Source organism: Raphanus sativus, chromosome 6 (assembly GCF_000801105.2).
Source record: "Raphanus sativus cultivar WK10039 chromosome 6, ASM80110v3, whole genome shotgun sequence".
Taxonomy (NCBI): Eukaryota; Viridiplantae; Streptophyta; class Magnoliopsida; order Brassicales; family Brassicaceae; genus Raphanus; species Raphanus sativus.
In genome coordinates this window covers 38,263,662-38,289,374 of record NC_079516.1, presented here as the reverse complement: position 1 = coordinate 38,289,374, position 25,713 = coordinate 38,263,662, and the positions used below count along the sequence as shown (strand labels likewise).

At 33.7% G+C, this 25,713-nt stretch overlaps 3 protein-coding genes, 1 long non-coding RNA gene and 1 pseudogene across 6 annotated transcripts; 3 read left to right on the top strand and 2 right to left on the bottom strand.

Moving 5' to 3' along the window:
- The first annotated feature begins 388 nt into the window (after positions 1 to 388).
- On the top strand, positions 389 to 2,690 carry LOC108808398 (wall-associated receptor kinase-like 6; annotated as a pseudogene).
- A 429-nt stretch (positions 2,691 to 3,119) lies between these two features.
- Positions 3,120 to 4,826, top strand: LOC108811218 (uncharacterized). Of its 3 annotated transcripts, XR_008934862.1 has the most exons (6): positions 3,120 to 3,267; positions 3,478 to 3,555; positions 3,662 to 4,020; positions 4,114 to 4,285; positions 4,381 to 4,579; positions 4,647 to 4,826. It is a non-coding gene; the product is annotated as an uncharacterized LOC108811218 (long non-coding RNA). The 3 variants fall into 3 exon arrangements; XR_008934861.1 differs by having other exon boundaries at positions 3,134 to 3,555; positions 4,378 to 4,579; XR_001943256.2 differs by having other exon boundaries at positions 3,135 to 3,555; positions 4,398 to 4,579.
- A 5,318-nt stretch (positions 4,827 to 10,144) lies between these two features.
- Positions 10,145 to 13,342, bottom strand: LOC108836433 (wall-associated receptor kinase-like 4). Its single transcript, XM_056988713.1, has 3 exons — positions 12,143 to 13,342; positions 11,947 to 12,069; positions 10,145 to 11,506 (listed from the first exon to the last, which is right to left on the bottom strand). Exons 1-3 carry the CDS (start codon positions 13,065 to 13,067, stop codon positions 10,287 to 10,289), a joined length of 2,268 nt encoding a protein of 755 aa, XP_056844693.1. The 5' UTR covers positions 13,068 to 13,342; the 3' UTR covers positions 10,145 to 10,286.
- Positions 13,343 to 14,878: 1,536 nt separating this feature from the next.
- On the top strand, positions 14,879 to 17,215 carry LOC108836434 (wall-associated receptor kinase-like 6). The gene is made up of 3 exons (XM_056987348.1): positions 14,879 to 15,806; positions 15,881 to 16,000; positions 16,092 to 17,215. Exons 1-3 carry the CDS (start codon positions 14,879 to 14,881, stop codon positions 17,213 to 17,215), a joined length of 2,172 nt encoding a protein of 723 aa, XP_056843328.1.
- Positions 17,216 to 20,662: 3,447 nt separating this feature from the next.
- LOC108835289 (wall-associated receptor kinase-like 4) lies at positions 20,663 to 23,762 on the bottom strand. Its single transcript, XM_018608565.2, has 3 exons — positions 22,709 to 23,762; positions 22,513 to 22,635; positions 20,663 to 22,072 (listed from the first exon to the last, which is right to left on the bottom strand). The coding sequence occupies exons 1-3, from the start codon at positions 23,631 to 23,633 to the stop codon at positions 20,856 to 20,858; spliced, it is 2,265 nt and encodes a 754-aa protein (XP_018464067.1). The 5' UTR covers positions 23,634 to 23,762; the 3' UTR covers positions 20,663 to 20,855.
- Positions 23,763 to 25,713: the final 1,951 nt, after the last annotated feature.

The window sequence follows — 25,713 nt, the reverse complement described above, 5'->3', positions numbered from 1 at the left end:
GTTGAAAACACTTCACGCGTCTATTTGAAGTATTGATGAACAAAATTTTTATTTCAATGGTTTATTTGGATGGAGAAACGAACAACCCCTAATTTTTTTTAGGAGAGGATCATTTGAGCATTTGATCCGCTTGTTCATCAGTTTCTTAAAGATCTCCGTCCAATTTCAGAACACCGGTGGGATACACAAGTGGAAAGGTCGACGGTCTGAAAAAAAGACAATGATAGAAACGAAAGGGTCCAAAGGGAGTTGACTTCTTTTTGCTGTTGAAAACACTTCACGCGTCTATATCCAAAACTTCTTTGAATGCATCACTAGACTTTTTATTATTAGGAGATGTCTCAGATCTCATTTATTCACATTAAAAAATTATCTCAAACACACAAGTATGAAGACAGCTTCTTACAACTTCCTATGTGTTGCAGTATATTGCCTAACTCTTCAGCTCATCAATGGCTCATCCTTAGCAGCAACACCACCAACACGTCCAGATGGTAACTCTTCAACTTCTTGTATTAGAACCTGTGGGGGAATCTCGATTCTGTTCCCTTTCGGAATAGGGGAGAAGGAGTGCTATCTAAACAACTGGTACAAGGTTGTCTGTAACACCACTGTTCCGTTCCTCTCACGGATCAACATTGAAGTGGTGAACATCACTCTTCCCGACATTAATACACCATACGGAGTGGTTCACATCAAAGGCCCTGTGACATCGTTGGGTTGCTCTAGTCAAGGACTAGAAAAGTCACCGCCAGTTTTGAATGTCACAGGCCGAGGCAGTCCATATTTTCTCACTGACGAAAACCGTCTCGTGGCTGTTGGTTGCGGTACCAAGGCGTCTCTAACAGATATCGACTCAGAGATCATAGGTTGTGAATCGAGCTGCCAAGACAGTAAACGTGGTCAACAAGTAACAAATTCGATCTGTGATGGTTACAGATGCTGCCAGGTGAGGATACCATTACAACGCCCTCAGATTATAGGTATCAATATAGAGGAGAACTCTAATGTCACAAGAGGACAAGGGTGCAGAGTAGCCTTCTTGACTAACAAGAGGTATTCGCCGATGAATGTAACAGAGCCAGAGCAGTTTCATTCCATGGGGTATGCGTTAGTAGAGTTAGGATGGTACTTTGATACATCGGATTCTCGCTTTAGAAGCCCCTTAGGTTGTAGAAATGTGACACGTTACAGATCTTTCGACTCCGATGATAAATGCAATTGCGAGTACTATTACTTCTCTGGGATGAGTTATAGGAACTGTTATTGCAACTTTGGCTACACAGGGAACCCATACGTTAAACATGGCTGCTTTGACCATCGATCAAGTTATCATTTATTATGAGTATGATTCAAAATGTGTGTAGACATAGATGAATGCAAAGGGCAAAACATTTGTGGAGAAAGGGCTTGTGAGAACATGCCTGGAGCATATAGCTGTCAGTCCCCAATACCGATGAAGCCGCAAAAGGCCTCTAAGCTTCAAGGTGAGTTTAAATTAAGCATTATGTGTATCTACGAAAATACAAGACAGAACAGAAAAGCAGACCTTCTTCGTTGGTGCAGGTGTTCTAATAGGTCTAGGAGTGTTGTTGTTCGTCCTTGGAATCTTGGGGCTGTACAAACTAGTGAAAAAGCGAAGGAAGATCATCAGGAACAAGAAGTTCTTTAAACGTAATGGAGGTTTGTTGTTGAAACAACAATTAACCACCACGAAAGACGGCAACGTAGAGATGTCAAGGATCTTTAGCTCAAAGGAATTGAAGAAAGCCACTGATAATTTCAACATGAACAGAGTCCTTGGCCAAGGCGGTCAAGGAACTGTGTACAAAGGAATGCTGGTAGATGGACAAATCGTTGCGGTTAAAAGATCAAAACTTGTGGACGAAGACAAAATGCAAGAGTTCATCAACGAAGTCGCACTTCTCTCACAGATTAACCACAGAAACATTGTGAAACTGTTGGGGTGTTGCTTGGAGACAGAAGTTCCGATCCTGGTTTACGAATATATTCCCAATGGAGATCTGTTCAAGCGTCTTCATGATGTGTCTGATGATTTCAACATGACTTGGGAAGTGCGTCTACGCATAGCTATAGAGACCGCAGGAGCACTTTCATACATGCACTCAGCTTCATCGTTTCCAATATATCATAGAGATATCAAGACTACCAACATACTATTGGACGAGAAATACAGAGCCAAGGTGTCTGATTTTGGAACATCAAGATCGGTAACAGTAGATCAAACTCACTTGACAACATTAGTTGCGGGAACTTTTGGGTATATGGATCCCGAGTACTTTTTGTCAAGCCAATACACTGACAAGAGCGATGTTTATAGTTTCGGGGTTGTCTTGGTGGAGCTCATAACCGGAGAGAAACCATTATCTCGTGTCCGGTCTGAAGAAGGAAAGGGCTTAGCAACTCATTTCCTTGAGACCATCAAAGGAAACAGAGTGCTTGACATCATTGATACTCGGATCAAAGATGAAATCAAGATGGACCAAGTGATGGCTGTCGCAAAACTCGCAGGAAGGTGTCTAAGCCGGAAAGGAAGGAAACGGCCAAACATGAGAGAGGTTTCGATTCAGCTGGAGAGGATCCGTTCATCACTTGAAGATATAGAGGTCCTTCTCGAGAATGATGGTGAAGAAGAGGAACAATCAACTCATGGAAATCAACAGATTTGAACCGCTTAAAGATGATTCAGTGAGTTGCTAGAGTTATTATAGTATGTACTATGTGCTGCTACTAAGTGTTATTTTTCTGTAGCCAGCAGCCTGGTCCTAAGATTTTGGGAGTCTCTGCGTCTGGCTATGTCTACGGAAAAAAATCTTTCTTTTTAATAAATTTGGAGACTTAAAAATGTTTTTGGGAGCTTTTGTTTATATTGTTTTTTTCCAAAAAATTTAGGAGTCTGTAACAAATGTTTAGTTTACCATGGTCCAAGGTCGGTGTGGTGGCCAGCCACAAATCATATATATATATAATGGGGTACTTTTCTCTCTTATGAGAGTGTCCACGTCGGATATTTTTTAATGATAGTGGGACCCGCTTCGGTTTTCTTTAGTCGGTAGACTGGTTTATGTGTTTGTCTGATTTATGTCTTTAGTGTTTGGTCTGATAAATTAATAAAACTCTGCGTTTAAAGAGTTACCCCCTTAGGGCTTCCCTGTTATGCTGCTTCAAGAACTCAACCTCGACGTCTCCTAATCTCATCTCTTTGCATCCTATGTCGCTATCTCTTGACCTTCCTGGTGGTTCAGTGTATTTATTTTAATTTTCCATATCTGTTATTCACATTGAATCCAGTTTCCATGGTGACTCCTCAGTTTCCTTCATCTCAAATCTGTAAATATAAGCAGGTTGAGATTATGATGGACATTCAGAACCAGGGGGGAGGGGTTTAGGTTCTTGCTTTGAAAGAATCGATATCTCTTTTGATTTTTTTTCTTGCTTTTCATTTTTGATTCTTAGGGATTCTGTAATGGCAGCGACAGAAAAACGGATAAATATATTTCTGCCGATTCAACGACTTTCGTTCTCACTGAAGAGGTTTGTTCTGGATTTCACGTTTTCTTGATTGTTTTGAGTTTCAGCGTTTTTTTGATGGGTATTAATTTTCATTACCTGATTTGAACCCTGTTTCTGACTCTTGAAGGAATACTGTGAGGAGATTCTTCTAGAGAAAGAGATACTTCTAGCCAAACTTCGGGATGATGAGGAGAAAGCCAATTGTGCTGCGTCCGGTGAAGCTCCTGATCTGAATGATACCCAGTTTACTAAACTGGATGAGCTCTTGACTCAGACCCAACTCTGCTCTGAGTTTATTTTTGAGAAAATGGAGGATATCACAAAAGCAAATCTCCTTTTTGCCTTTTTGTTGGTTAAAGAACATGATTTTTCTTAATTGAGTTAGTGTGCTTTGGTAGAATGGAATAGAAGGTGACACTCTAAAAGCCGAGCCTGAGAAGAAAGGAGGTCGTGGACGCAAAAAAGGATGCTACTCAGGCCGCCAATGTAAGTTCAGTATATAAACTTCATCTCCTTTCATGATTGATTTACTTTGTGGTTCAACTTACTTGGATGTTGGATGCTTTATTCTTCATTCAGCTGAAGGTTAATAAAGCTGTTGCTGCATGATTTCAAGAGCTAAAGGTCATATATCTGCCAACTCAGATCTGAGAGAGGAAAAAAGGCATGAAAGAGCAGAGTGAATTCATGGGAATCTCTACTCCTCCTGATTGGAGATCTCAACAACTTCCTCTCCAACTCTGACAAGCAGGTATTTAATAGGCTTCCAACAAAGTTTAAATCTGTTTCACCTTTAAATTAGAATACTAAATGCTGCATCTTTTCTCTTGGTGAACACACAAGAAGCTTATTTTATTTGCAAGGTTCGGATTGCTCGGAAATTTTCAGCTATATAGAGGGCTTGGATGGTGAGCCAAAACTATATCTTGAGACAAAATGGTTTGTACTATGTCTCTTGCACTCTGCTGCAGCAAAAAATTAGACAGATCTCCCTCATCTCTCACTGCAACCAATGTGTCAATCACAATGTCACCATTGTTGTAAAGTAAGGGATAAATTATTATTTTTTACCTCTGTTTTAATGAAAATTTGATGTGAATGGTGTAAAACAGGCCCATAGGTAAAGTTGATGTACTTCAAGAAGCTTTCATGGCTATCATCAAACTCGAAAAGGAGGTTTCTGCAATAATTTTAAGTTGCTCGATAAAAAGATCTATTACATTATATTTCATTTTATTCCTTTGTAAGAAACTATTTTCACACCTAATGCGTTCTTACTTGCTTTCAAATAACCATGTTTTCAGATGTATTAATCTTTTATTTAAATCATAATTAACAGAGACCAGACACAGCGATCTATTTTTGCGGGAAAACAACGACTCAACAACAACCTCTTCCTCTTTTTTTTTTGAACAACCTAACAACCTCTTCCTCTAATTCGAAACAACCGACTTTATAACTTTTGAGACAATAAACTATTAAGAAGAGATCACACATTAAAAAAAAAGAAGTTTTGAAGCATAACATAGTGTTAAGAAAAGGATCTAGAACGACAATTTCCTTTTTTTTTTTTTTTTAATTATTTGTTCTTGTCAAAACCAGGAACCACTCTAAGACCAAAAATCTTTTCAAGACCCAGCTTGTCAAGAATATTTTACAGGGATAGCTGGAGGGATGCAGAGTCCCATATTGCGACTAAACTCATTGGCCAACTCCACCGGCAACCATGCAGTTCTCTATCTTCATCCAACTCCACCAGTAACCATGCAATTCTCTATCTTTATTTGCACTTCCAGTTAAATAGAATATCAAGCATTATACTAAGTGCATTAATATGAATTTGAACATCTCTTCTTTTCTTTTTAAGATTATACCAATCAAAATACTTGACTCCATCTCTTATAATATTTTCAACTACAACAAATATGTATTTTTAACATCTCCGCGCTTGCGCGGGGCTCCGCCCCTAGTAACAGAAAATGAGAAGGAAGAAAGCCCCAAACAACCCTTGGACTGTTGTCTTGTATTTGTGGACCCAAAAGTTCTCAGTGTTATTTAATTGATTATAAATGTCAATATTATCTTTTTAAAGGTTCATAAATTTTATTAATTAGTATAAGAAATAGCTCATAATTAACTAAAACTAATTCACATTTAACAAAATAAACCCAAAAAAAAATTGTACTCTTTACGATTTTTTAATCTGGAAGATTAAAAAATTCTTTTGGTCTAATTTAAAGAAAATGCAGTGAAAAAAGTTAAGAAAATGTTATAAGATTCATATTCACTATTTAACCCAAGACTACCGACTTTTTTAAGACGGTCATGAAGGAAGGACAAACTTAGATGCATACCTCTGATTGGAATTTGGAAGTAAGAGGTACAGTGCGCAATCAATATTCAATGAAAGCTGATACAAGAGAAACACTCATCGACGCCGTCGAATTTGATGCGATCGCAAAGGTTTGAGATCCAGATTTGTACCGACGGTAAGTTCGATTTGACGGCAGTCTACTCCTTCATGGCTTAAAAAAAGTATTTATATAAAGATATTTTCGAAAATGTTTTTAATATGTGAGTGTTTTAGAAAATGACAATTCTCTCAAATAATAATTTTTAAGTTTCATTCCAGTTAACTCAAGCCCTATTCTCATAATAGCTATAAATTAATCTATTAAATTTTATAGATTTTTGTCAAACTATTAAATTTTATAGATTACTTTTTTTATCTATTAGACATTAGTAAATAACAAAATTGGTAGTTTATCCATGGCTAAATTGATTTAGCTACATATTGAATGTTTCAAATTACATATATGGCTGTGGTTAATTGATATTTTTAGGTGATGATATATTTTACAAAAACAAAAATAAAATTTCGAAATATCGTTTTGAAATATATATTTTAGAACAGAAAGAAAATAAAACGAATCAGTCAATTTATTTTTAGCTTTTTACGGATCATCATACAAACAAAAAAAATTCAAATACTTATATATATAAATATATATATATATATATATATATATATATATATATATATTCACATATAAGATTTTTTATCTCACAAACTAACAAAACATTTATTTGCAAAGAAGAAATACAATGTCAACATCCAGATTTACTTTATTTTGTATTGTCCTGGTTTTACTTGGTAGTTTTCACGAAGGTATGTTATATATAGTAAACTTTTCATCCAATACGTTATCATCATACCATTAAAACAAAATCATTCTCTTTATCATTTTCTTAAAATTTTAATTTATACAGATGATGCGCGGGGACCATATTGCTATAGAGAAACTAATACTAGATGGTGTTGTACTGCACAACCAAAACAGTGCCGAAAGATCAAAGTGGATTGTGATGCGATTTGTAAACCCAAACGCCGTCTTTAATTTTCCAGAAGAAATGTTCTATAATTATATATTTCAAATAATTCCGTACTTCTATTATTCTAATATTCTAATTAAGTAATAAATAGCAAATCCTGCTATACAGGAACAACTAGTGTTGTCTGCTAAAAGACTTATATATTTCTTCGAATTGTTCAATTTTTTTTCTTTGGTTTATGTCTTACTTTCTGCAAGTGTATTTAATAAATCTATATATGTTTAGTTAAAAGAATAAAATCATAATTAAGTGTTTATTAAATGATATAAAGACTCGACTGATTGAATAAAATAAAAAGATATAATTTGGAAATACAATAGAAATTCTATAAATTAATATTTAATAGATTAATAACTACAAAAATTAATTTTACCGGCTCGAGGTAGACCAATTCAAAAAAATAAAACTGTTTGATAAGATATTAATTATTATTAAAAAAATCTTAATATAGTCATATTAAAATTATAAATTAACAATTAATATATAAAATTTTATATAAATGTAAGCAAAACATTGCAATCTATACTATTATTTGCGAAGTAAATTTTCGCAACGGAGTTCCCACGTTAAAAGTTAGAGCGGTTAATGTCTTTGTTACCCTTAGTGATTTTATATAAAATTTATTATATAATTAAAAACGAATTTTAAGTTAATAATATAATTATTTATATGTTATATTGGATTATAAATAAATATTTTCAAAAATATAAAGATAATGCTTATATATATTATGTTGTTATCTGAAAATAATATTTTTTAGTTTAAAAGTTAAAAACGAATTTTAAGTTAATATATAATATTATTATCAATATGTTATAATAGATTATAAATTAATATTTTCAAAAATAAAGTTAATTCTTATATATATTATGTTGTTATCTGAAAATAATGTCTTTGTTACCCTTAATATTTTATATATAATTTATTATATGATAAAAAAGAATTTTAAGTTTATAATATTATTATTTATATGTTATATTAGATTTTAAATTAATATTTTCAAAAATATAAAGATAATTCTTATATATATTATGTTGTTATCTGAAAATAATATTTTTAATTTAAAAGTTAAAAAACGAATTTCAAGTTAGTAATATTATTATTTATATGTTATATTAGATTGTAAATTAATATTTTCAAAAATATAAAGATAATTCTTATATATATTATGTTGTCATCTGAAAATAATATTTTTAATTTAAAAGTTAAAAACGAATTAAAAGTTAATAATAATATATTTAAATGTTATATTACATTATCAATTAATATTGTAAAAATAAAAATAATAATTCTATATATATATATATATATATATATTTTATTTTACAACAATAATTCTTATATATATAGTGTTGTATCTGGAAATATTTTTTCAATTTTAAAACTTAAAAAACGAATTTTACTTTAATATGTTATATAATAGATTATAAATTAATATTGTCAGAAATAAAAAGATAATTCTTATATATTGTATTGTTATCTGAAAATTTATCTTTTAATTATAGAAGTTAAAAATTAAGATATACACCAATTTACAATTAAATATTAATCAATGAAAACATTTGTATAAATATATTTTCTAAAATATTTCAAGTATTTGAGTGTTTTAAAAATTCTAATACAATAATAAATATATATTTTTATCAAAATATTTGATCATATACAGTATAACCTCTTTAAATTAATAATCTATAAATTAATATAATTTCATAGTCCCATACTGAGTTTTTGGTTCAATTAGTATTTCGATAAATTAATATTCTCTATAAATTAATAAAAAATTATAGTTTTGGTGTAGTCCCAACATTATTAATTTATACAAGTTTCACTGTATAAAAGTTTGATGTTTAATTTAGATTTTTTGAAAACATAAATAATAACTTATTATAATGATTTTTTGAATTAATAAATATACATCAATAAACATTTGAAAGAAAATTATGCCCGCATGTGCGGGCAAACCACCTAGTTTGTTTTAATCACAATGAAGTCAAATTATAACTTTTCTTGACACTATAAAACATATTATTATTATCTTATCAGTTACATCTAAAATCAAATTTCATTAGTCATATCATATGATATGGAATTCAGTTTTTTTCTTTAGAGAAAAACATAGGTAAGTGAGAAGCCAAGTACGTGATCAGTGAAAAAAATGTTTGGGAAAGAAAACAGGAAAGCCACGAGTGTCTCGACTGATGGCCGCATCACTTTCCCTATATCTTTTTTTAATAAACATTTAAATTGTATGTGAATTGTTCTTCAATTTTACGATTTTTGGTTCTTAAGTTGTAGCTCAATACCAGATAAAGTAGATGGAGGGTGCGGTAATAAAGTGGCGATGAAATGGAATCCCATGTTGCTTGAAGTAGTAAGTCTAGTTTCTAATTAAGGGATCAGCTAGAAGCTTTTGGTTTCTTATTTGAAGAGTTTGATATATGCATAGATGTTTCCCCTCTTGGGGCGTGTCCGGTTAGCTGAAAAACTAGTTAACCAAATTAAAATTAATAAAAGATATTTTCGAAAAGTTGCATTTTCACCTACTTCTTGCACTTTTAAGGTTTTTTACTCTGAGCCCGAGCAGGCTCAAAGTGTCTCTAAATAATAAACATTTATATTTTGATAAAAAATTGACATATATAATAATTTAATGTTTGATTTAAACTTTTTCGAGAACTTTAGAATTGATAAGATATAAATTAATAAAAATTCATATGATTATACCTGCACATACAGACAGAACACATAGTAACCAATTATATGATTCAATTTAATCCGTAGCTATTCAAACATTTGGTATTCCAGAAATCTAAAAATTTTAAATTTTTAATAAGATATATTATTCGATCCGTACAAATAAAATTAAAAATCTATTTATATATAAATAATATTATTTTATGACAAAAAATGAAAACTGTTTACTTTTTAAAATTATAATAACTAATAATAATAATAAATAAAAATATTGCAACATTTATATAGAATATAATCTTTATATAAATTATATATAGAATTCTTCATATATATATAGTGGAACGGTTCCTAAAAATATTAATATTTATGATTTGTTTTGTTTCTTATGGAAATTGTGTATTAATATTTGCTTTATTTAGTAAAACGAAAAATTAGATGAATAAAAAATTACTAATATTTTGTCCACCCCTACTGAAACCTTCGTCGTCCAACTATTTTAGTCTTAATTGTTTTTCTCCCTTCATTTCTTTCACAACACAAGAAGATTTATGAAAATATGTGTATTTATTACATGGTGAAAGCAAGAGATTTGTAATCTAAATCAAACATTTACTTTTCCATCATGAGGGTTTTGTACATTTCTAGTGGTGTTTAAGTCGATCAAATCACCACGTTCGTAGAGGAACCAGAGGCTCAGCATCAGACGTTGGTGAAGCACTACTAAACATGGAGGCTGGAGCAGTCACCTCAAAGTCCCAAGTCTCATCAACGTTAAGTTGCATGGTTTCATCCTCTTCATCATCGTCTTCCTCAATATGAACCTTTGAATCATGAGTTGCTGAACCAATCCTCTCAAGCTCAATCCAAGCCTCTCTCATGTTTGGCCTCTTCTTCCCTTTTCGGTTTAAACATCTCCTAGCTAGTTTCGCCACTGCCATCACTTGGTCCAGATTGCTTTCATCTTTGATCCGAACATCAACTCTGTTCAGAAATGTGTTCTCTTTCACGGCATTAACAAAATGAGCTGCAAAACCTCTGTTGTCTTCGGACCAGACACGGGAGGACGGCTTTTCTCCGGTCAAAAGCTCCACAAGGACGATTCCAAAACTATAAACATCACTCTTCTCCGTAAACTTGCTCGATTGAAAGTACTCTGGATCCACATATCCAAAAGTACCTGCAACCTGAGTCGTCAAGTGAGTTTGATCAATAGTTACCGATCTTGATGTTCCAAAATCAGACACCTTGACTCTGTATTTCTCATCTAATAGTATATTAGTGGTCTTGATATCTCTATGGTATATAGGGAAAGACGCAGCAGAGTGCAAATATGACAAAGCTCCTGCAATATCTACAGCTATATCAAGACGTACTTCCCAAGTCATCTTGAAATCATCAGACTCATCATGATGATGAAGACGCTTGCACAAGTCTCCATTTGGAAGAAACTCATAAACCAAGACCGGAACTTCTGTCTCAAGACAACATCCCAAGAGTTTGACGATGTTTCTGTGGTTGATTTGTGAGAGAACAACGACTTCATTGATGAACTCCTCTACCTTGTCTTCGTCCATGGCTTTGGATCTCTTCACTGCCACGATCTTACCGTCGACGAGCATTCCCTTGTACACAGTCCCCTGACCTCCTTGCCCAAGAATACGATTCTTGTTGAAGTTGTCAGTAGCTTTCTCCAACTCATTCGAGCTAAATATCCTCGACATCTCTACATTACCTTCTTTTCTAGCTAACTGCTGTTTCAGCAGCATACCTCCATTACGTCTGAAGAACTTTCTCTTTCGGATAATCCTCTTCCGCTTCTTAACAAACTTGTACAACCCAAAAACTCCAAAGGCGAAAACCAATAGTGCCGAACCTATAAGAACACCTATACCAACAACAAAATACTAAAATATAAAGAACAAAACTATCATATATATTAGGCCTGCGGTTTTAAACCAAACCGATCAAGCCGAACCGAACCAAAATTTTCGGTTTTCGATTATGGTATTGATTTCAGTTTGGTTCAGAATGGTTTTAAAATTAGTTCAGTTTTCCGTTCGGTTTGGTTCTTTTTTTTGAAAAATATGAAAATATCCGAAATAACCGAAATTATACGAAAATCTAAACCGAAACAAAAAAATCAGTTAATTCGGAAGTAAAATTAAAAACTAAAAATAACTTGAAAACCAATTTTTTTCGGTTCACTTTGGTAGGATTGTGGCCGACAGAATAAACCGAAAATCCCTGATCGGAATAAACCGAATTATCCGAACTGGCAGGGCTACTATATATCCTTCACAAAACGGTCAAGTTTATTGTTGTTACCTTGAATCACTGGCTTGAGCTTCTCTGGTTTCTGGGTCTCGCATATGAACCCACCAACTATATTTTTACAAATTCGGTTGCCACACTTTTTGCGTGTTTCTTCTCGTTTGCATCTATCAATGACTACAATTTTGATCCATCATTAGCAGTTAGCAACATACAAAATATAAGACTAATAAAGCAGAATATCTCTTACCTACACAACCACCTGGAAGGAATGGGTTCCCTGTGTAACCCATAATGTTACAATAGCAATTACTATAGCTGAAACCAGAGAAGTAGCCGTACGAACAAAGGCAACTCGTCTCGCTCGTGTAGTCACCATTTCCATCTGACACGTTTTTACAGCCTACTGGGCTTGGAACACGAGAATCCGAAGTATCAAAGAACCATCCTAGCTCTACCACTGCGTACCCATCACTATGAAACTGTTCTTGCTCTGTAACATTTAAACCGGGATGCTTCTCGCTTGTCAGAAAAGCAACTTTGCATCCTCCTTCTGTTGCGTTGCTTCCTTCAGGGATCTCCAAACTAACTCCCAGAACTTGTAGCGTCCCTTCTGGTATCCTTGTCTGACAGCATCCATCTCCATTGCAAATCTTGTTTCTTACTTTTTGGCTACTATTTCTTTCATTACAGTTTGACTTGCAACCGATGGTCTGCGATTTGATATCCGTCATAACCGCCTTCGCATTGCAACCAACCGCAACGAGTTGGTTCTTGTCCGAGAAGAAATAGGGACTGCCTTGGCCAGAAACGTTTAAAGGCAGCTGTGTAAGCGGTTGAGATGTTCTTATAGCACAACCATAGGAAGTTACGGGACCTTTGATGTGAACAACTCCATAGTATTCATACTCCTCATAATCTGGAAGATAGATTTTCACCAATTCTCTGTTGATCCTTGAGAGAAACGCAACAGAGTTGCTGTTACAGACAACCTCGTACCACGGGTTTAGATAGCAATCTTCCCCGCCTATACCGAATGGGAATGGAATTGATAGTCCTCCGCAGACTCTGGTACAGGTATCTGGAGGGTTTCTTGATGATGTTACGCCAGCGATGAACAGAGAGAAGATCACTAGTATAATTACACAAAGGAGGTTTTGAGTCTCTGTCTTCATACTGCCACTGGTTCTGTTCTTGTACAATTCTTACTGATCTTTTTAAAATCTTATAGTATTGTGAAAATGGAACGGAGAAAAAGAATCAAGATTCAGCATAGTTGGACGAGATAAGGAGATTAGATGAAAGGTGTGGAAAGAGATGCAAAACAGAGTCGACAAGAATAGTGTGAACTTAAACATCAACGGATTCATTATTCATGACCGACCTGTAAGTGTCAAGAATATGACTAAATGGTAGATCACTTAGAATTTTTTAGTTTTGGACCAATCAGAACAAGCATGAAAGTCAACCATCTAAATCCAAGTAATAAATACTATAGTCCACTTAGACAAAAAAAAACTATGGTCCACCAGGGAAAATAGACTTTTTATCTCCAAACTATTTGGGGTCAGCAGCAACTTATATTTAAATATATCGTTTGTGTTAGTTAGTTTCTAACTAACATTTGAGGGCTCAAAATTAAGAATGAAATAGTTTACTGTAATAAATTGATCTTTGAAAATTAATAATTTCGCGTTATTAATAGAGAAATAAATATGCCCACACATTATTTAAGTATTACATCTTGATTACATATATTTAAAGAATAAAAAATTATTTTTTCTGTAGGTGTGTTTATTTCTTAATATTGTTTCTTTTTTTTTTTTTTTTTTTTTTTGCTAAAAGATTTTCAAATTAAAAAACAGAAGATTGCAAATGTTACAAGCAAAGCTTAGAAGGTTAAATAGCCCATAGAAAAAGAGAACTCAATCTAAATAGTGAAAGCCCAGAAAGGAGTAATTAAAAAGGCCATAGGACAACACACAGCCCATAGAGAAAGAGTCTATGCCTTTGGAGTTAACGATGAGTTGCGACGTTTGGGGGAGGAGAGAACCAGAGCTGAAGCATGTCAGAGGAGAGCTGAGGAGCTTCCTGTCGAATGCTAGCTATCCTCCGTCTTACTATTTGATCAGTGTCCGCCGCCAACGAGTTAGTAGATCGGAAGAGCGATCGATGTAATCGAGCGTTTCGTTCAGTCCAGATTATGTACATCGTCGCTTGCCATGCAAGGAGAAGGAGGGTTCTAGCCGGTTTGTTCCCTCTAAACTGCTGAAGCTCCATCAAAAGCTGATCCCAATGTCGCGATGACACGAACCCCAGCTTACGAGTCATCGGTAACCAAATGTCCCACGAGAAGTTACAATCAAAGAAGATGTGTGATCGAGATTCCGTCACACCTCTTCTTTGATATTGTTTCTTAAAGAGGAAAATTCCTTATATTTATTCCCTTACTTTTTATCTTATTATTAACCTTAGCACATTGTGAAAAATTTATTAGATATTTTATGATTTTGACAAAACCATCTCCATCTAGATAGTCTAATTTGAATCAACCACTTGATTTTCAAAATTAAATTTAATTTCTTTTAACTCATCTTGAATCATCGAGATGATTTGTACATTTAATGTCTAAAAGAACAAAATTCTCATTTCAATGGTTTATCTGGATGGAAAAACGAATAATCCCTAATTTTTTTAGGAGAGGATCATTTGAGCATTTGATCCGCTTGTTCATCAGTTTCTTAAAGATCTCCGTCCAATTTCAGAACACCGGTGGGATACACAAGTGCAAAGGTCGACGGTCTGAAAAAAAGACAATGATAGAAACGAAAGGGTCCAAAGGGAGTTGACTTCTTTTTGCTGTTGAAAACACTTCACGCGTCTATATCCAAAACTTCTTTGAATGCCTCACTAGACTTTTTATTAGTATTAGGAGATGTCTCAGATCTCATTTATTCACATTAAAAAAATATCTAAACACACAAGTATGAAGATAGCTTCTTACAACTTCCTATGTGTTACAGTATATGTCCTAACTCTGCAGCTCATCAATGGCTCATCATTAGCAGCAACACCACCAACACGTCCAAATGGCAACTCTTCAACTTCTTGTATTAGAACCTGTGGGGGAATCTCGATTCTGTTCCCTTTCGGAATAGGGGAGAAAGACTGCTATCTAAACAACTGGTACGAGGTTGTCTGTAACACCACTGTTCCGTTCCTCTCACGGATCAACATTGAAGTGGTGAACATCTCTCTTCCAGATATTAACACACCATACGGAGTGGTTCACATCAAAGGCCCTGTGACTTCGTTGGGTTGCTCTAGTCAAGGACTAGAAAAGTCACCGCGAGTTTTGAATGTCACAGGTAGAGGCAGTCCATATTTTCTCACTGACGAAAACCGTCTCGTGGCGGTTGGTTGCGGTAGCAAGGCGTCTCTAACAGATATCGACTCAGAGATCATAGGTTGTGAATCGAGCTGCCAAGACAGTAAACGTGGTCAACAAGTAACAAATTCGATCTGTGATGGTTACAGATGCTGCCAGGTGAGGATACCATTACAACGTCCTCAGATGATAGGTATCAATATAGAGGAAAACTCTAATGTCACAAGAGGACAAGGGTGCAGAGTAGCCTTCTTGACTAACAAGAGGTATTCGCCGATGAATGTAACAGAGCCAGAGCAGTTTCATTCCAAGGGGTATGCGTTAGTAGAGTTAGGATGGTACTTTGATACATCGGATTCTCGCTTTAGAAGCCCCTTAGGTTGTAGAAATGTGACACGTTACAGATCTTTCGACTCTGATGATAAATGCAATTGCGAGTACTATTACTTCTCTGGGATGAGTTATAGGAACTGTTATTGCAACTTTGGCTACACAGGGAACCCATACGTTAAACATGGCTGCATAGGTAAAGTGAACGTTTCTTCTTAATTTTTGACTATCGATCAAGTCTTCAGTTAATATGATTCAAAATGTGTGTAGACATAGATGAATGCAAAGGACACAACATTTGTGGAGAGAGGACTTGTGTGAACTGGCCTGGATCATATAGCTGTCAGTCCCCAATACCGGTGAAGCCGCAAAAGGCCTCTAAGCTTCAAGGTGAGTTCAATTAAGCATCATGTGTATCTACGAAACTACAAGACAGAACAGAAAAGCAGATCATGTTATGGCTTTTTCTTCGTTGGTGCAGGTGTTCTAATAGGTATAGGAGTGTTGTTGTTCGTCATTGGAATCTTGGGGTTATACAAACTAGTGAAAAAGCGAAGGAAGATCATCAGGAACAAGAAGTTCTTTAAACGTAATGGAGGTTTGTTGTTGAAACAACAATTAACCACCACGAAAGACGGCAACGTAGAGATGTCAAGGATCTTTAGCTCAAAGGAATTGAAGAAAGCCACTGATAATTTCAACATGAACAGAGTCCTTGGCCAAGGCGGTCAAGGAACTGTGTACAAAGGAATGCTGGTAGATGGACAAATCGTTGCGGTTAAAAGATCAAAACTTGTGGACGAAGACAAGATGCAAGAGTTCATCAATGAAGTCGCACTTCTCTCACAGATTAACCACAGAAACATTGTGAAACTCTTGGGGTGTTGCTTGGAGACAGAAGTTCCGATCCTGGTTTACGAATATATTCCCAATGGAGATCTGTTCAAGCGTCTTCATGATGTGTCTGATGATTTCAACATGACTTGGGAAGTGCGTCTACGCATAGCTATAGAAACCGTAGGAGCACTTTCATACATGCACTCAGCTTCATCGTTTCCAATATATCATAGAGATATCAAGACTACCAACATACTATTGGACGAGAAATACAGAGCCAAGGTGTCTGATTTTGGAACATCAAGATCGGTAACAGTAGATCAAACTCACTTGACAACATTAGTTGCGGGAACTTTTGGGTATATGGATCCCGAGTACTTTTTGTCAAGCCAATACACTGACAAGAGCGATGTTTATAGTTTCGGGGTTGTCTTGGTGGAGCTCATAACCGGAGAGAAACCATTATCTCGTGTCCGGTCTGAAGAAGGAAAGGGCTTAGCAACTCATTTCCTTGAGACCATCAAAGGAAACAGAGTGCTTGACATCATTGATACTCGGATCAAAGATGAAATCAAGATGGACCAAGTGATGGCTGTCGCAAAACTCGCAGGAAGGTGTCTAAGCCGGAAAGGAAGGAAACGGCCAAACATGAGAGAGGTTTCGATTCAGCTGGAGAGGATCCGTTCATCACTTGAAGATATAGAGGTCCTTCTCGAGAATGATGGTGAAGAAGAGGAACAATCAACTCATGGAAATCAACAGATTTGAACCGCTTAAAGATGATTCAGTGAGTTGCTAGAGTTATTATAGTATGTACTATGTGCTGCTACTAAGTGTTATTTTTCTGTAGCCAGCAGCCTGGTCCTAAGATTTTGGGAGTCTCTGCGTCTGGCTATGTCTACGGAAAAAATCTTTCTTTTTAATAAATTTGGAGACTTAAAAATGTTTTTGGGAGCTTTTGTTTATATTGTTTTTTCCAAAAAATTTAGGAGTCTGTAACAAATGTTTCGTTTACCATGGTCCAAGGTCGGTGTGGTGGCCAGCCACAAATAAAAGAAAATGAGAAGGAAGAAAGCCCCAAACAACTCTTGGACTGTTGTCCTGTATTTGTGGACCCAAAAGTTCTCAGTGTTATTTAATTGATTATAAATGTCAATATTATCTTTTTAAAGGTTCATAAATTTTATTAATTAGTATAAGAAATAGCTCATAATTAACTAAAACTAATTCACATTTAACAAAATAAAACCCAAAAAAAAATTGTACTCTTTACCATTTTTTAATCTGGAAGATTAAAAAAATCTTTTGGTCTAATTTAAAGAAAATGCAGTGAAAAAAGTTAAGAAAATGTTATAAGATTCATATTCACTATTTAACCCAAGACTACCGACTTTTTTAAGACGGTCATGAAGGAAGGACAAACTTAGATGCATACCTCTGATTGGAATTTGGAAGTAAGAGGTACAGTGCGCAATCAATATTCACTGAAAGCTGATACAAGAGAAACACTCATCGACGCCGTCGAATTTGATGCGATCGCAAAGGTTTGAGATCCAGATTTGTACCGACGGTAAGTTCGATTTGACGGCAGTCTACTCCTTCATGGCTTAAAAAAAGTATTTATATAAAGATATTTTCGAAAATGTTTTTAATATGTGAGTGTTTTAGAAAATGACAATTCTCTCAAATAATAATTTTTAAGTTTCATTCCAGTTAACTCAAGCCCTATTCTCATAATAGCTATAAATTAATCTATTAAATTTTATAGACTTTTTTTGTCAAACTATTAAATTTTATAGATTACTTTTTTTATCTATTAGACATTAGTAAATAACAAAATTGGTAGTTTATCCATGGCTAAATTGATTTAGCTACATATTGAATGTTTCAAATTACATATATGGCTGTGGTTAATTGATATTTTTAGGTGATGATATATTTTACAAAAACAAAAATAAAATTTTGAAATATCGTTTTGAAATATATATTTTAGAACAGAAAGAAAATAAAACGAATCAGTCAATTTATTTTTAGCTTTTTACGGATCATCATACAAACAAAAAAAAATTCAAATACTATATATATATATATATATATATATATATATATATATATATATATATATATATTCACATATAAGATTTTTATCTCACAAACTAACAAAACATTTATTTGCAAAGAAGAAATACAATGTCAACATCCAGATTTACTTTATTTTGTATTGTCCTGGTTTTACTTGGTAGTTTTCACGAAGGTATGTTATATATAGTAAACTTTTCATCCAATACGTTATCATCATACCATTAAAACAAAATCATTCTCTTTATCATTTTCTTAAAATTTTAATTTATACAGATGTTAATTTAAAAGTTGATGCGCGGGGACCATATTGCTATAGAGAAACTAATACTAGATGGTGTTGTACTGCACAACCAAAACAGTGCCGAAAGATCAAAGTGGATTGTGATGCGATTTGTAAACCCAAACGCCGTCTTTAATTTTCCAGAAGAAATGTTCTATACTTATATATTTCAAATAATTCCGTACTTCTATTATTCTAATATTCTAATTAAGTAATAAATAGCAAATCCTGCTATACAGGAACAACTAGTGTTGTCTGCTAAAAGACATATATTTCTTCGAATTGTTCAATTTTTTTTTCTTTGGTTTATGTCTTACTTTCTGCAAGTGTATTTAATAAATCTATATATGTTTTAGTTACAAAAGAATAAAATCATAATTAAGTGTTTATTAAATGATATAAAGACTCGACTGATTGAATAAAACAAAAAGATATAATTTGGAAATACAATAGAAATTCTATAAATTAATATTTAATAGATTAATAACTACAAAAATTAAATTTTACCGGCTCAAGGTAGACCGATTCAAAAAAATAAAACTGTTTGATAAGATATTAATTATTATTAAAAAAATCTTAATATAGTCATATTAAAATTATAAATTAACAATTAATATATAAAATTTATATAAATGTAAGCAAAACATTGCAATATTTGTTTTAATCACAATGAAGTCAAATTATAACTTTTCTTGACACTATAAAACATATTATTATTATCTTATCATTTACATCTAAAATCAAATTTCATTAGTCATATCATATGATATGGAATTCAGTTTTTTTTTCTTTAGAGAAAAACATAGGTAAGTGAGAAGCCAATTACGTGATCAGTGAAAAAAATGTTTGGGAAAGAAAACAGGAAAGCCACGAGTGTCTCGACTGATGGCCACATCACTTTCCCTATATCTTTTTTTAATAAACATTTAAATTGTATGTGAATTGTTCTTCAATTTTATGATTTTTGGTTCTTAAGTTGGTAGCTCAATACCAGATAAAGTAGATGGAGGGTGCGGTAATAAAGTGGCGATGAAATGGAATCCCATGTTGCTTGAAGTAGCAAGTCCAGTTTCTAATTAAGGGATCAGCTAGAAGCTTTTGGTTTCTTATTTGAAGAGTTTGATATATGCATAGATGTTTCCCCTCTTGGGGGTGTCCGGTTAGCTGAAAAACTAGTTAACCAAATTAAAATTAATAAAAGATATTTTCGAAAAGTTGCATTTTCACCTACTTCTTGCACTTTTAAGGTTTTTTACTCTGAGCCCGAGCAGGCTCAAAGTATCTCTAAATAATAAACATTTATATTTTGATAAAAATTTGACATATATAATAATTTAATGTTTGATTTAAACTTTTTCGAGAACTTTAGAATTAATAAGATATAAATTAATAAAAATTCATATGATTATGCCCGCACATACAGACAGAACACATAGTAACCAATTATATGATTCAATTTAATCCGTAGCTATTCAAACATTTGGTATTCCAGAAATCTAAAAATTTTAAATTTTAATAAGATATATTATTCGATCCGTACAAATAAAATTAAAATCTATTTATATATAAATAATATTATTTTATGACAAAAAATGAAAACTGTTTACTTTTTAAAATTATAATAACTAATAATAAATTTAATAAATAAAAATATTGCAACATTTATATAGAATATAATCTTTATATAAATTATATATAGAATTCTTCATATATATATAGTGGAACGGTTCCTAAAAATATTAATATTTATGATTTGTTTTGTTTCTTATGGAAATTGTGTATTAATATTTGCTTTATTTAGTAAAACGAAAATTAGATGAATAAAAAATTACTAATATTTTGTCCACCCCTACTGAAACCTTCGTCGTCCAACTATTTTAGTCTTAATTGTTTTTCTCCCTTCATTTCTTTCACAACACAAGAAGATTTATGAAAATATGTGTATTTATTACATGGTGAAAGCAAGAGATTTGTAATCTAAATCAAACATTTACTTTTCCATCATGAGGGTTTTGTACATTTCTAGTGGTGTTTAAGTCGATCAAATCACCACGTTCGTAGAGGAACCAGAGGCTCAGCATCAGACGTTGGTGAAGCACTACTAAACATGGAGGCTGGAGCAGTCACCTCAAAGCCCCAAGACTCATCAACGTTAAGTTGCATGGTTTCATCCTCTTCGTCATCCTCTTCCTCAATATTCACCTCTGAATCATGAGTTGCTGAACGAATCCTCTCAAGCTCAATCCAAGCCTCTCTCATGTTTGGCCTCTTCTTCCCTTTCCGGTTTAAACATCTCCTAGCTAGTTTCGCCACTGCCATCACTTGGTCCAGATTGCTTTCATCTTTGATCCGAACATCAACTCTGTTCAGAAATGTGTTCTCTTTCACGGCATTAACAAAATGAGCTGCAAAACCTCTGTTGTCTTCGGACCAGACACGGGAGGACGGCTTTTCTCCGGTCAGAAGCTCCACAAGGACGATTCCGAAACTATAAACATCACTTTTCTCAGTAAACTTGCTTGATTGAAAGTACTCTGGATCCACATATCCAAAAGTACCTGCAACCTGAGTAGTCAAGTGAGTTTGATCAATAGTTACCGATCTTGATGTTCCAAAATCAGACACCTTGACTCTGTATTTCTCATCTAATAGTATATTAGTGGTCTTGATATCTCTATGGTATATAGGGAAAGACGCAGCAGAGTGCAAACATGACAAAGCTCCTGCAATATCTACAGCTATGTCAAGACGTACTTCCCAAGTCATCTTGAAATCATCAGACTCATCATGATGAAGACGCTTGCACAAGTCTCCATTTGGAAGAAACTCATAAACCAAGACCGGAACTTCTGTCTCAAGACAACATCCCAAGAGTTTGACGATGTTTCTGTGGTTGATTTGTGAGAGAACAACGACTTCATTGATGAACTCCTCTACCTTGTCTTCGTCCATGGCTTTGGATCTCTTCACTGCGACGATCTTACCGTCGACGAGCATTCCCTTGTACACAGTCCCCTGACCTCCTTGCCCAAGAATACGATTCTTGTTGAAGTTGTCAGTAGCTTTCTCCAACTCATTCGAGCTAAATATCCTCGACATCTCTACATTACCTTCTTTTCTAGCTAACTGCTGTTTCAGCAGCATACCTCCATTACGTCTGAAGAACTTTCTCTTTCGGATAATCCTCTTCCGCTTCTTAACAAACTTGTACAACCCAAAAACTCCAAAGGCGAAAACCAATAGTGCCGAACCTATAAGAACACCTATACCAACAACAAAATACTAAAATATAAAGAACAAAACTATCATATATATTAGGCCTGCGGTTTTAAACCAAACCGATCAAGCCGAACCGAACCAAAATTTTCGGTTTTCGATTATGGTATTGATTTCAGTTTGGTTCAGAATGGTTTTAAAAATTAGTTCAGTTTTCCGTTCGGTTTGGTTCTTTTTTTTTGAAAAATATGAAAATATCCGAAATAACCGAAATTATACGAAAATCTAAACCGAAACAAAAAATCAGTTAATTCGGAAGTAAAATTAAAAACTAAAAATAACTTGAAAACCAATTTTTTCGGTTCACTTTGGTAGGATTGTAGCCGACAGAATAAACCGAAAATCCCTGATCGGAATAAACCGAATTATCCGAACTGGCAGGGCTACTATATATCCTTCACAAAACGGCCAAGTTTATTGTTGTTACCTTGAATCACTGGCTTGAGCTTCTCTGGTTTCTGGGTCTCGCATATGAACCCACCAACTATATTTTTACAAATTCGGTTGCCACACTTTTTGCGTGTTTCTTCTCGTTTGCATCTATCAATGACTACAATTTTGATCCATCATTAGCAGTTAGTAACATACAAAATATAAGACTAATAAAGCAGAATATCTCTTACCTACACAACCACCTGGAAGGAATGGGTTCCCTGTGTAACCCATAATGTTACAATAGCAATTACTATAGCTGAAACCAGAGAAGTAGCCGTACGAACAAAGGCAACTCGTCTCGCTCGTGTAGTCACCATTTCCATCTGACACGTTTTTACAGCCTACTGGGCTTGGAACACGAGAATCCGAAGTATCAAAGAACCATCCTAGCTCTACCACTGCGTACCCATCACTATGAAACTGTTCTGGCTCTGTAACATTCAAACTGGGATACTTCTCGCTTGTCAGAAAAGCAACTTTGCATCCTCCTTCTGTTGCGTTGCTTCCTTCAGGGATCTCCAAACTAACTCCCAGAACTTGTATCGTCCCTTCTGGTATCCTTGTCTGACAGCATCGATCTCCATTGCAAATCTTGTTTCTTACTTTTTGGCTACTATTTCTTTCGTTACAGTTTGACTTGCAACCGATGGTCTGCGATTTGATATCCGTCATAACCGCCTTCGCATTGCAACCAACCGCAACGAGTTGGTTCTTGTCCGAGAAGAAATAGGGACTGCCTTGGCCAGAAACGTTTAAAGGCAGCGGTGTAAGCGGTTGAGATGCCTTTGTAGAACAACCATAGGAAGTTACGGGACCTTTGATGTGAACAACTCCATAATATTCGTACTCCTCATAATCTGGAAGATAGATTTTCACCAATTCTCTGTTGATCTTTGAGAGAAACGCAACAGAGTTGCTGTTACAGACAACCTCGTACCACGGGTTTAGATAGCAATCTTCCCCGCCTATACCGAATGGGAATGGAATTGATAGTCCTCCGCAGACTCTGTTACAGGGATCTGGAGGGTTTCTTGATGATGTTACGCCATCGATGAACAGAGAGAAGATCACTAATATAATTACACAAAGGAGGTTTTGAGTCTCTGTCTTCATACTGGTTCTGCTCTTGTACAATTCTTACTGATCTTTTTAAAATCTTATAGTATTGTGAAAATGGAACGGAGAAAAAGAATCAAGATTCAGCATAGTTAGACGAGATAAGGAGATTAGATGAAAGGTGTAGAAAGAGATGCAAAACAGAGTCGACAAGAATAGTGTGAACTTAAAAATCAACGGATTCATTATTCATGACCGACCTGTAAGTGTCAAGAATATGACTAAATGGTAGATCACTTAGAATTTTTTAGTTTTGGACCAATCAGAACAAGCATGAGAGTCAACCATCTAAATCCAAGTAATAAATACTATAGTCCACTTAGACAAAAAAAACTATGGTCCACCAGGGAAAATAGACTTTTTATCTCCAAACTATTTGGGGTCAGCAGCAACTTATATTTAAATATATCGTTTGTGTTAGTTAGTTTCTAACTAACATTTGAGGGCTCAAAATTAAGAATGAAATAGTTTACTGTAATAAATTGATCTTGGAAAATTAATAATTTCGCGTTATTAATATAGAAATAAATATGCCCTCACATTATTTAAGTATTACATCTTGATTACATATATTTAAAGAATAAAAAATTATTTTTTCTGTAGGTGTGTTTATTTTTTAATATTGTTTCTTAAAGAGGAAAATTCCTTATATTTATTCCCTTACTTTTTATCTTATTACTAGATTTGATCCGCGCTTTGAAAGCGCGGAGTTACTTTATTTGTAAAATTTAATTAGATTTCAAATTTACAATATGTTAATTTTTTATCATCGACAAAAGTGTGTGATCAAATAATCTAATTTCATAGTGTAAAATATGTTTGTAGACAAATATAATTTGTCTTATTTATTTTTACGAAAATATGATATACTAATAGAAACATGTAAATAATCTAGATTTAAAAATATTTATATTTAATAAAATCAGTAAATTCTCACAACTGATTTTATTTGTTCGATGTGTTTCGGAATTGGAAACCCATATTAAATTTTTCTGTATAATTTATTATTACAATTGTTTTAAAGAGAAATTGCCAAAAATACCATTTTCATAGTACCACTTTTCATGTTTATACTAACCACTTTTACCACTACTTTTAATGAAGGGTTTAGAATTGAAGGTTTAGGATTTAGGGTTTAGATTTAATGTTTTAGGGTTTAAGCTATATAGTTTAGGGTTTAGAGTTGAGGATTTAGGGTTTAGAGTTGAGGATTTAGGGTTTATAGTTTAGACTTTAGGGTTTAGAGTTTAGGATATTGAATTTAGGGTATATAGTTTAGGGTTTAGGGTTTAGAGTTGAAGATTTTGGGTTTAGAGGTTAGAATTGGAGGTTTAGTATTTAAAATTTGGGATTAGAATTTTGAAAAGCATATAAATACAAAGATATAAGAGTTTTTACCATTTTAATAAATAAGGTATTTTTGAAAATGTGTCTTTAGTGGTGGTATAGATGAATAATGGTACCTTGAAAATGGTATTTTTGAAAATTCCCCTTGTTTTAACAATGATTCAGCCCTAAACTTAATCAACAAAAACCAACAACTCTTTACGCTGTGTTTTTTGACGCATTAATTGCGTAAATATTCATAATTTGGAAATTATGTGGATACTATGAAAAAGTTTGTTGGTGTATACCTTTAAAGTAGTAAAAAGAATATCTATTTTATTAAAACAGAAGTACACATATAGAATACCCCTTAGTTTTCAGTGTTATTTACAATTGCATGCCACTGAGAATTAAATTGAATTTCCTATTTTAATGCTTGTCTTTCTCAGTTATATTAATGTGTTTCTTTTTCTTTCATATTTTAATGCTTGTCTTTTTCAGTTAGATTAATGTGTTTTTTTTTCTTTCTTATTTTAATGTTTGTCTTTTTAGTTAGATTAATGTATTTTGTTTTTTATTCTTCAACAATTAATGATATTTTAAAGTTGTCTTTTTCTGTCAACTTAAAGTTTTCTAAACTATTTGAAAATATAAAAAATAGTCAAAAATAAACATATAAAGTAGATAAACAATAATCAAACACCAAAAATATTTAAAATATATATTTATTCTCCATCCAAATATTGAAGTT

Bases quoted from the DNA above. Each gene is read 5' to 3' on its own strand.
- LOC108835289 (XM_018608565.2), bottom strand. From the start codon at position 23,633: ATGAAGACAGAGACTCAAAACCTCCTTTGTGTAATTATATTAGTGATC. The intron at 22,636-22,708 runs GTAAGAGATATT...TCAAAATTGTAG, and splicing joins CCTTCCAGGTGGTTGTGTAG to TCATTGATAGATGCAAACGA. The intron at 22,073-22,512 runs GTAACAACAATA...TTGTTGGTATAG, and splicing joins GCTCAAGCCAGTGATTCAAG to GTGTTCTTATAGGTTCGGCA.
- LOC108836434 (XM_056987348.1), top strand. From the start codon at position 14,879: ATGAAGATAGCTTCTTACAACTTCCTATGTGTTACAGTATATGTCCTA. The intron at 15,807-15,880 runs GTAAAGTGAACG...AAATGTGTGTAG, and splicing joins CGTTAAACATGGCTGCATAG to ACATAGATGAATGCAAAGGA. The intron at 16,001-16,091 runs GTGAGTTCAATT...TCGTTGGTGCAG, and splicing joins AAAGGCCTCTAAGCTTCAAG to GTGTTCTAATAGGTATAGGA.
- LOC108836433 (XM_056988713.1), bottom strand. From the start codon at position 13,067: ATGAAGACAGAGACTCAAAACCTCCTTTGTGTAATTATACTAGTGATC. The intron at 12,070-12,142 runs GTAAGAGATATT...TCAAAATTGTAG, and splicing joins CCTTCCAGGTGGTTGTGTAG to TCATTGATAGATGCAAACGA. The intron at 11,507-11,946 runs GTAACAACAATA...TTGTTGGTATAG, and splicing joins GCTCAAGCCAGTGATTCAAG to GTGTTCTTATAGGTTCGGCA.